Source organism: Meles meles, chromosome X (assembly GCF_922984935.1).
Source record: "Meles meles chromosome X, mMelMel3.1 paternal haplotype, whole genome shotgun sequence".
In the NCBI taxonomy this organism is placed as follows: Eukaryota; Metazoa; Chordata; class Mammalia; order Carnivora; family Mustelidae; genus Meles; species Meles meles.
In genome coordinates this window covers 18,213,533-18,225,531 of record NC_060087.1, presented here as the reverse complement: position 1 = coordinate 18,225,531, position 11,999 = coordinate 18,213,533, and the positions used below count along the sequence as shown (strand labels likewise).

At 39.6% G+C, this 11,999-nt stretch overlaps 1 protein-coding gene across 8 annotated transcripts in view; it reads right to left on the bottom strand.

Moving 5' to 3' along the window:
- Window positions 1-5,371: 5,371 nt before the first annotated feature.
- The window catches only part of PHEX (phosphate regulating endopeptidase homolog X-linked), a 221,876-nt gene continuing 215,248 nt past the window's right edge, over window positions 5,372-11,999 (bottom strand). For 6 of the 8 annotated variants that reach the window (XM_045996132.1, XM_045996133.1, XM_045996135.1 and 3 more), the window contains one exon: window positions 8,658-11,991. In XM_045996132.1, coding sequence (XP_045852088.1) covers window positions 11,889-11,991 — 103 coding nt within the window. In that variant the 3' untranslated portion in view covers window positions 8,658-11,888. Of the gene's footprint in view, window positions 5,488-8,657; window positions 11,992-11,999 lie in introns of those variants that run through there. The other 2 variants (XR_006816898.1, XR_006816899.1) reach the window with 2 other exon arrangements.

Sequence of the window (11,999 nt, the reverse complement as noted above, 5' to 3'; positions counted from 1 at the left end):
TCCAGGACTAACAGAAACTAAAAGAATTTGCAAACACCAAACAGCCCTACAGGAAACATTGAAAGGGGTCCTCTAAGCAAAGGGGAAGCCTTAATGTAACAGACCAGAAAGGTACAGAGACAATGTACAGTGACAGTCACCTTAGAGGAAATACAGTGGCACTAAATTCATATCTTTCAATAGTTACCCTGAAGATAAATGGGCTAAATGACCCAAATCAAAAGACACAGGGTGTCAGAATGGATTAAAAAAGAAGACCCATCAATATGCTGCCTGCAAGAAACTCATTTTAGACCCAAAGACACCTCCAGATTTAAAGTGAGGGCGTGGAAAATAATTTACCATGCTAATGGACATCAAAAGAAAGGAGTGGTGGCAATCCTTATATCAGATAAATTAGATTTTAAGCCAAAGACTATAAGAGATGAGGAAGGACATTATATCATACTTAAAGGGTCTATTCAACAAGAAGATCTAACAACTTTAAATAGCATGGGAGCAGCCAATTATATAAACCAATTAATAACAAAATCAAAGAAACATATCGACAATAATACAATAATAGTTGTAGGGGATTTTAATACCCCCTTACCGAAAGGGAAAGATCATCTAAGAAAAGATCAACAAGGAAATAAAGGCTTTAAATGACACACTGGACCAGATGGACATCACAGATATATTTAGAACAGTCCATCCCAAAGCAACAGAATACACATTCTTCTCTAGTGCACATGGAACATTCTCCAGAATAGATCACATCCTGGGTCACAAATCAGGTCTCAACCAGTACCAAAAGAATGGGATCATTGCCTGAGTATTTCCAAACCACAAGGCTTTGAAACTAGAACTCAATCACAAGAGGAAAGTTGGAAAGAACTCAAAAATATGGAGGCTAAAGAGCATCCTACTAAAGAATGAATGGGTCAACCAAAAAATTAAAGAAGAATTTTAAAAATCCATGGAAACAAATGAAAATGAAAGCAAAACTGTTCAAAATCTCTGGGGCACAGCAAAGGCTGTCCTGAGAGGAAATTATATAGCAATACAAACCTTTATCAGGAAACAAGAAAGGTCTCAAGTACACAACCTAACCCTGCACCTAAAGGAGCTAGAGAAAGAACAGTAAAGAAAGCCTAAACCCAGCAAGGGAAGAGAAATAATAAAGATTAGAGCAGAAATCAATGAAATAGAAACCAAAAGAAGAGTAGAACAGATAAACAAAACTAGGAGCTAGTTCTTTGAAAGAATTGATAAGATTGATGACCCCCTGGCCGGACTGATCAAAAAGAAAAGAGAAAGGACCCAAATTAATAAAATCATGAATGGAAGAGGGGAAATCACAACCAACACCAAAGAAACGCAAACAATTATAACAACATATTATGACCAACTATACATCAGCAAATTTGACAATCTTGAAGACACAGATGCATTGCTAGAGACATATAAACTACCAAACGGAACCAGGAAGAAATAGAAAACCTAAACAGACCCATAACCAGTAAGGAGATTGAAGCAGTCATCAAAAATCACCCAACAAGGGGCATCTGGGTGGCTCAGTGGGTTAAGCCTCTGCCTTCGGCTCAGGTCATGGTCTCGGGTTCCTGGGATTGAGCCCCACATTGGGAATCTCTGCTCAGTGGGGAGCCTGCCTTCCCCTCACCCCCTGACTGCTTCTCTGCCTACTTGTGATCTCTCTCTCTCTCTTAAATAAATAAATAAATAAAATCTTTTAGAAAAATATCTCCCAACAAATAAGAGCCCAGGGCCACACATTTTCCCAGGGAAATTCTACCAAACATTTAAGAAGAACCTGAAACTCTTCCAAAAAAATAGAAATGGAAGAAAAACTCCCTAATTTTCTGAAGCCAGTACTACCTTGATCCCAAAACAAACAACCCCACAAAAAAGGAGAATTACAGACCAATATCCTTGATGAACATGGATGCAAAAATTCTCAGCAAAATACTAGCCAGTAGGCTCCAACAGTACATTAAAAAGATTATTCACCATGACCAAGTAGAATTTATTCCTGGGCTGCAAGGGTGGTTCGACATCCAGAAATCAATCACTGTGAACAATATATTAATAAAAGAAAGAACAAGAGACATATGATACTTTCAATAGATGCTGAAAAAGCATTTCACAAAGTACAGCATCCTTTCTTGATCAAAACCCTTCACATCATAGAGATAGAGGGTACACACATCAATATCATCAAAGCCATCTATGAAAAACCCACAGTGAATAACATTCTCAATGGGAAAAAACTGAGAGCTTTTCCCCTAAGGTCAGGAACATGGCAGGGCTGTACATTATGATCACTGCTATTCAACATACTACTAGATGTCCTAGCCTCAGCAATCAAACAACAAAAGAAGTAAAAGGCATCTAAATTGGCAAAGAAGTCAAACTATCACTCTTTGCAGATGACATGATACTTTATGTGGAAAACACAAAAGACTCCATCCCAAAATTGCTAGAACTCATACAGGAATTCAGCAAAGTGTCAGGATATAAAATCAATGCACAGAAATCAGTTGCATTCCTATACACCAATAGCAAGACAGAAGAAAGAGAAATTAAGGAATCAATCTCATTTATAATTGCACCCAAAACCATAAGATACTTAGGAATAAACCTAAAAAAAGAGGCAAGGATCTGTACTCAGAAGACTATAAAGTACTCACGAAAGAAAGTGAGGAAGAGGGGCGCCTGGGTGGCTCAGTGGATTAAGCCGCTGCCTTTGGCTCAGGTCATGACCTCAGGGTTCTGGGATCGAGCCCCGCATCGGGCTTTCTGCTCTGCAGGGAGCCTGCTTCCTCCTCTCTCTCTGCCTGCCTCTCTGCCTACTTGTGATCGCTCTCTCTGTCAAACAAATACATAAAATCTTAAAAAAAAAAAAAAAAAAAAAAAAAGAAAGTGAGGAAGACACAAAGAAATGGAAATGTGTTCCATGCTCATGGATTGGAAGAACAAATATTGTGGAAATGTCTATGCTACCTAAAGCAATCTACACATTTAATGCAATCCTTATCAAAATCCCATCCATTTTTTTCAAAGAAATGGAACAAATAATCCTAAAATTTATACAGAACCAGAAGAGACCCCGAATAGCCAGAGGAATGTTGCAAAAGAAAACGAAGTTGGTAACATCACAATTCCAGACTTCAACCTCTATTACAAAGCTATAATCATCAAGACAGTATAGTACTGGCACAAAAACAGACACAGAGATCAATGGAACAGAATAAAGAGCCCAGAAATAGACCCTCAACACTATGGTCAACTAATCTTGGACAAAGCAGGAAAGAATGTCCAATGGAAAAAAGATAGTCTCTTCAACAAATGGTGTTGGGAAAATTGGATAGCCACATGCAGAAAAATGAAACTGGGCCATTTCCTTACACCACATACAAAAACAGACTCAAAATAGATGAAAGACCTCAATATGAGACAGGAATCCATCAAAAATCCTTGAGGAGAACACAGGCAGCAACCTCTTCAACATCAGACGCAGCAACTTCTTCCTAGAAACATCGCCAAAGGCAAGGGAAGCAAGGGCAAAATGAACTATTGGGACTTCATCAAAATCAAAAGCTTTTGCACAGCAAAGGAAATGGTCAACAAAACTAGAAGACAACCGACAGAATGGGAGGAGATATTTGCAAATGACATATAAGATAAAGGGCTAGTATCCAAAATTTATAAAGAACTTATCCATCTCAACACCCAAAGAACAAATAATCCAATCAAGAAATGGGCAGAGAACATGAACAGACATTTCTGCAAAGAAGACATCCAAATGGCCTACAGACACATGAAAAAGTATTCAACATCACTCACCATCAGGGAAATATAGATAAAACCACAGTGAGATACCACCTCACACCAGTCAAATTGGCTAGAATTAACAAATCAGGAAATGACAGATGTTGGCAAAGATGCAGAGAAAGGGGAACTCTCCTACACTGTTGGTGGGAATGCAAGCTGGTGTAGCCACTCTGGAAAATAGCATGGAGGTTCCTCAAAAAGTTGAAAATAGAACTACCCTATGACCAGCAATTACACTACTGAGTATTTACCATAAAGATACAAAGGTAGTAACCTGAAGAGACACATACACCTGAATGTTTATAGCAGCAATGTTCACAATAGCCAAACTATGGAAAGAATCTAGATGTCCATCAACAGATTAATGGATAAGGAAGATGCAGTGTATATATATTTATTTACATACATACAATGGAATACTATGCAGCCATCAAAAAGATGAAATCCTACCCTTTGCAATGATGTGGATAGAACTAGATGGTATTATGCTAAGCGAAATAAGTCAATTAGAGAAAGACAATTATCAGGTGATATCTCTGATATGAGGAATTTGAGGCGCTGTGTCAGGGGTTGTGGGGGGTTGGGAGGGAAAAAAATGAAACAAGATGGGACCGGGAAGGAAGACAAACCGTAAGAGGCTCTTAATCCAGAAAACAAACTGAGGGTTGCTAGGGGGTGTGGGAGGGGAGGGATAGTGTGGCTGGGTTATGGACATTCGGGAGGGTATGTGCTATGGTGAATACTGTGTATTGTGTAAGACTGATGATTCACAGAACTCTACCCCTGAAGCAAATAATGCATTATATATTAATTTTAAAAAAAAAGCTAAAGCTGCTTGTATAATACCACAGGTCTCAAGCCTTGGACACTCCAAATCCCAGTGAATGTCAGTTGGCGTAATAGGGTTAAATACAAGGTTATTGCTTTAAAGTCTGTAACTGTAGTCACACGCCCTCAACTACCCAGAGGCAGGGTCACAAAGGTTTTATTCTCTGGAGAAGTGACTGGCAGACATTCTGGTATTAGAAGACTGAACAGAGAGAGCACGGGCAGTCACGGGACTGAACACAGGTACATTTAGGGGGATTCCACTAACTGAAAAGGGGGGGGATAGCTCAGCCCAGAAATCCAGGACTTAGAGTCATCAAAGCTCTATGTCTGCCCCAGGGAACACATGCATAAAATTGGGACTTAAATTTTGCCCTGCTACTTGCTAGCTAAATATAATCAAGGGCAAGTCATTAACTTCAGTCCCCTTATCTATAAAATGGGGATAATAGGTTTATGAATGATTGGAATGATTAGAAAATGAAAATAGAACATTTGGTGCACACCTGGCACATGGGACAAGATCACTGAATGGTAGCTGGCATCAGTGAAGGGCAGGTTGTAGAGAGGTTTCTGGAGGACTCAGGATGGAACTACCATCAAGTATAAATACCTGTAAACAGACTCCTTTCTTCACATTATTTTCTAACAGATGACTCTGGAACATAATGTGAATTCTTCAGTCACAGGTTAAAATCGGGTTTGTGAACATTATTCCATATGCCCAGTAGACCACAGGAGAATGGACTTTGAAGTCAGACAAAATTAACTTTATTCCTGGCTCCTCTAATCACTAATGTGGTGAGTCAAGTAAGGATTCCTCACCTGTGAAGAAACAGCAACAATTCTTTACAAGATTGTTGTGAGGATTGGCTGTAAAGCATGGAAGACCCTAGCAGAGGACCTACACCTGGTGGGTCTCCAGAAATTGAAGCCATTTTCATCAAGATTGTTATTAGGAAAAAAATTCATTTACAAATGTCAATTGAAAATCTGGTCAATTTTAAAATAAGTTTGCTCTAGACTTATTTTTTTCGTTCATCAAATGTCAATGGGGTGTGAGGCTTGTGCAACTATAAGCAAGGTACTGATTCCACTGACTACTAAGTCAGTTCGGAAATTGCCAGAGTGTACTTCTAGATGGTAAACTACATGCCTCTTCTTGCCCAGGACATCTGCAGACGTTTCAGCCCACCTGCCAGCAGAAATGATGCTCAATATTTTAGGTAGCTTTTAAATGGGGGATTGTAATTTAATCACTTGGTTCTTCGTTCTCTATAAAATGGATCTCAAGCCAGAATTAACACAAACAGTACTTTTATGGTTTGTAGATGAATACTCATCTTTGTTTCTTGGACTCTAATTCTCAGTTTGTCTTTCAGGTGGAGAAAGCACAAAATAAGAATATGAGGAGTAATTTCTCATCTCATAATGGAGAAGTAAAAACAATTTTCACTGAATTTTCTAAAAATACTAGATGAACACTGTTATGCTGTAAATAAGCAAATAAAAATAAATTAATTAAAAAAATAAAAATAAAAAAAAGAAGATATAGCACAAGACTTTATTTCATAGGTTGTTTTATTTACTGTCTCAATGGAATATATTTTAAAAGCTTAGAATATATTATACATATATGGCATAGCCACAGAATCTTATATTCCATTATCTTCCTAATTGAGGCAATTAACAAAACAAAGTGCACATTCAAATGAAACATGTATCTAAACCATTTAGGAATAATTAAAATTATAGATCAGGTTTTCTTTCACTGATCACAAATTATAGTAATGCTTTGGTGGTGCTCATTTCCGGGCTCACTTTGGTGTGTTTATTAAAGCACGGTATTGTCAGATCACAGGGAGTATCTCATTTTCATTTTCATATCTCCAATTCTAAAGGGGATTAAATTATCCAATTAAGCTGTTAATTAAAAAGACTCCTAGAGAATAAACTGCAGGCTACTAATGGCATTTTAAAATTTCCGTTATGCTGTGTTCAAAAGCAATCTCCCAGAATTTAGACGACCTCGAAGTTACTGTCCCATATTTCACCTTAGAAGGTGTGGCTGGTGATGGCCAAACCCACTTCCTCTTCTTTCTGGGCACACAGCTGGACTATACATCCCAGTCTTCCCTGTGGTTAGGCTTAGCCACATGACTGAACATTAGCCAATGGAACAGGAGCAGAAGTGACAGAGATAGTTCCTGGAACCAGACCAAACCTTCCACTCAGTATCTTCCATGGCCTCTTCCCCTCTACCACCAGCTTCTTGTAAGATGAACATTGTATTCAATCATGTTGAAGATGGCTGACTCACAACGTGGAAGGAACCTGGGTCCCTAAATCACCAACTGGGAGAAGCTCACTGACCATTAATACCCATTTTGTATGCAACGAAAACAGGAAATAAACCTAAATTGTATTAAGCCATTAAGTTAATGTTTCAACAGCTAGTGTGATCTTAAATAAAAAAAAAAAACTGAACTTGAGGGACATGCAAATGTCCCTCAGTTAGACCTAACTGAAAACATTCGCCTCCTTCAAATTTTGATCAGGTCCACTTAGATATTTATCTAACAATTGAATCAGACTCAATACATCTTGGGTCTCATAAAAATTTATAATACAGACATGAGAAATTCTAGACTCCTAGCCTCCATTCCCCCAAAGCTACTCCTTCCTGTCCATGCCCCAGAGACCACCCATCAACTATCATTTCTATGTATCTTTCCTTCTGCCACTACCCCATACACAAGAATTCTTATTTCGAGAATCAGCTCAGAAACTAGAGCAAACTCTCTAAGAGGGGCACTAACAGGCTACACTCAGCCACTTATTCCCCACCAATTCTGTCACCCGTCTGATACCTGTCTCCCACACACGGTCCCTATGGCACGCCTATGGAAAACCAGTGCTTTTTCAGATCTTAGAACATTATCAGTGCCAGAAAGATGTTTAAGATAATCAACAAGGGACTCTACTTGTCCTACCAGCCTAACCTCAAAATGCCCCCATAGAGTGGTATGGGTTCTATGGTACACCTCTAGATTTGTCTGGACTCAGGCAAGACAGACAGGCTTGTGTTGTCCAGCATCACTCATTGTCCAAAGGTCACCAGGGGATACAAAAATCCCAGGCACTTCCAGTTCTCTAAGTGTGTATGGGGCAAAGAGGCTCCAGTAGCATGAGTGCAGCTCCCCTAGAGAGCCTGGGCCACTTAGAAAGAAAAGCACCCAGGTAAGGTTAGGGTGCCCAGGGAAGGGAAGTTGCTGGGATTTGGGCAGAGAGAGGGCACCGACAGCAGCCACCAGAGGAGAGTTGAGTAATTCCTTTTCTGTGCATTGAAGCATAACCTGATGTCCTTGAATATCACCACATTCACCACAAAGCAGGGCAATTCTAACAGCTTATGGGCCTGTCTCCCATGTAAGACAAGACTATTCACCGAGGCCCAGGGACAGCATCTAATCTGCCTAATACAGCTAGTTCCATGAGATAAACAGAACAGATGTTCAGTTACGGTGTGCTGAGTGACTATAAATGGACTAGATTGTTAAAGTGAGAGCCCATTGAGATTCTCTGGTCTGATACTAACTGTAATGTTCACTGTCACTTTGGTAAGACCAGCCCTACTGTGGCTCATCATTCCCTCAAAAGCCTCCCTTTTCCTCAATAGGAAGATTACTGCATAAGCAATAAGCCACCTCTGCTGACTTACATTCTGGAAGAAAATACAATGACCACCTTGCAAATCTCTCACTGTCTGCCAAGTTACGGCATTCAAATCCCACTTTCCGAAACGAAGAAACCTAGTCTACTAGGGTGCTTTGGGGGGCAAACAGGACTGTCTAAAACAGAACTGAACGTGTTAACAGATACAATCGATTATATTTTTTAAAAGAGAGTAAAACACACATACACACACACATACATAAAAATAAAGAGAGAGGAAACAGAAAATTTTCAACTTTTTATTGTCCTTAAAATGACTGTTCACATTGTTCTACAAGAGAAGAAAATACAATGACCATTTAGATATAACATGCATAATGCAGGTACACCTTTCTTCAGACCAGTGGGGGCACTGCCACCAGTAATGAGAGTGTGGCTGCATGCGGCAAGCATACTCTTCCTTATCTTAATATGCAACTGAGACGTTATGTTCAAAATATCAAGGACGAAGCCTATCAAATGCTAAGTGATTATGGAAATACTAAGAGAATAAATGCATTTAGAAATGGGCTAATCTAAGGGATGAAGGTTAATGCAGAGGTCAGCAGCCCACAGAACAAAGGCTCTGCCTTTCCTGATTCTGGGATACTCAACAAAGCAATTTCAAACCTCTCTCCACTTCTCTGGCATGAGCATAACCCGTGTAGCAAGCCATCATTCCTCGTTGCTTTTTAGCGATGCTCCAGGACTAAAGAAGATAAAATTTATGTGCTATGCTTTAAGCTCCATTGAGGAGAGGCACTGAATAAACTTCAGGATAATTTACGAATCCTGAGCTTGCATCTGTCATGTCCAAGTCCATCTCATATAAGGAAAAAATGGAAATAGGAGGCCAGTGCTGTGTGGCTGGTGAAAAGCTGAACAAACTTTGGGCAGTGGAGATAAGCTCAAATAATACCACTTTATATACATAAAATCCTTGACTAATCTGGGAGAATTTTCAAAAAAAAAAAAAAAAAAACCTAACTCCTTCCAACACCCAGACAATAGTCCATTGGCAGAACATCTGGTATATGAATCAGAAAAGTATGTGACGGCAGTTCTAGTCTGTGATCCAATATCTAATTTCCTTTTGACTTACCACGATTATTTTTGTAAAACTTTATGGCTGTACTCCAGTGGATGAGCTTAGCAAGGATTGCCCAAATCCTGTCTTCTTGTCAGCAACATATTCTTCTCCCTACTTTTTTACCTTTCCTTCCACTCGTGTTTTACCTTCTTCCCTCTACCACTTACTCAGAGTCTGCTTCCTGTAGCGATCTGTATTGAAGAAAAGGAACAACGAGAGTGTCGTCTGAAAATGTAAACATGAGCATGTATTTGGAAATCCAGTCCTACCACAATATTGTTCTAGCTAGTACTGAGGATTTGGTATCGCTGCTTTGGGTTTATTTTGTTTTAATAACAGCTGTCATATCTACAACTTTCTGGATAGCGGACTTATGCCACTTTCTGGATAGCGGACTTATGCCAAGTCAAGTTAATCAGGACAAGGCAGCCACATCATTTAGAAAGTGTAGGGCCCCAGCTGATCATCAACCAGCTGTCCTCAACCAACAACTGACTGATGCCCATTTCCACAATCCTCAGCCTGTGCTTTCAGAAACCAAACACTTTCTCTGACCTGCAGGAATATGTTTATTTGGAGTTTAAAAAGAGAAATCTAGAAGGAAAATGCTATACATAAAAGCGTAAGAAACCACAGCTGATTTTAAATGTCCAAGGACTGGCATAAAACAAGGAGCATCTTGTATGTCTAAAACAAATCAGAATGATTCCTCCAGAGAAAACACACGTCCGCTCCCAGCAGACCTACCCTAACTGCCCTTGCTTTTAAGAATATGAACAGGGGTCACATCAAGCCTTGGTTAACAGGAAGAAAAACTAGCTGCTCTTCAAAAGTTGATTCATTCAGAGAGGAGGAGGTCAAGGGGAAAATCACTCTCTCCTAAAGCAGTGTAACTGTTTTCCTCATGATGGTGCCCCTGCAATTTCCGCCCTTCAGAAGTTCCCACAGTTACGAAAAGACATGGCACAAACTTAACATTTCAAAAATAAAAAAGGACAACAAATCATAGGGGTGCAAAATGGCCCCACAGTTAGTCTGAATTCGTCCTTTTGCTTTTGAGATTTTCCTATCGGCCAAAACTGCATATTCAATGAATAATGCACAGGGAGGAAAGCTATTTTTCAAAAACTTGAAATGCCAGATTAAGGCCATCACAATTTTATCCTACAGATACACACTAATAAGAGATGGACGAGTTCACGTGAAAGCATCAAGTCCTGAAGATCAAAAACTTAGTCCTGCTCTTTCTAACAGACTCTTTCTAACAGACTCTTACGGTGAAAATTATGTTTCTTTGGACTATGCAGGGAATTCTAAATTTATTCAATAAATTCTAAAATGTCTTCAACAAATTTTTCAAAAAGCTTTTTTTCAAAGAGAGATAACATTAACCAAGCCAAAACACAAGGTTACTTCGCACCCACTTCAATGTAGTATCTGTTCCTTTAAGCTAAAGGGGAAATAAAAGCCGTAAGTTCCTAACGGAGAATCAGAAAATCATTTTCTCAATGTCTTCTCATTTCAGAAACAGAAAAATGCACATACATGAGGGTAACGAGATAAGTAAGAATTGGACAAAAGAAAAGTGTCGGTTAGAGAGACATAATCATTGAGGCTTGGGCAAAAGAGATCAAATGGTGGAGATTTCATCTACTCATGTCCCTACTGTTGCATGACGAGGAGTTTTGACTTCTTCTGGGCCTTAAAGACACATCCCTTTTTCTTTTTTCTATTTGAAGAACTGAGACCCTTTTTCAAGTAGCCTTTCGGCCAGCTTTGCTCATGCTGACTTAAACAGGGCAATCAGCTACGTCAGACAGAAGCTGCAAGATGCATTTTCATCCCAACAAACTTCCGAACTGAAGGCAAAAATTTCAGCAAAATTGTAAAATGAAGCTCCAACACATTTCTAACTTAACCACCATTGAGTTAATAAACATGGTGGATGGTGATACGTAAAACCTAGCAGCAGCGCATTCCATAGAGCAGCAAGACCTACCAGGTGTTCCAGGAACATGTCTTCGTCATTGAGGGTTACACATTCAATAGACCGAATTTTTTTCTGGATACATTCTGCTTAGGTCCCTGCGAAGCTGTGCCTTAAGATGGTATATACCACCTAGCTGTTTCCACACTAAAAATGGGCAAGAGCAACAATTCAGCAGATAATGTTTTAACAAAAGTAGCCTAGAGATTTATTTCTGTTAGTTTGGTTTTGTAAAGAAACATACTGAGATCCCTTCTTAGATTCCATTTTTTGAGCCCTACAATTTGAATATACTGTTTCGATCCAACCAACACCCAAATACGGAAGATGCACTAAAAATTGGAGTCCTGGGGGGTGGGGCGGGGAATACAGGCTGACAGCAGTGGCGACGAGCACTCCATGCAGCTCTTGGGACGGGGTAAACCAGCGGTCCAGCTACCAGAGTCGGCAGGAGTCCGGGCCTCTGTTCATCATGGAATTCGATGGACAGTTAAAGGCTTTCTGGAATTCTTCGAAGTTGCTAACTGCACCATTGACCCTGGAAAA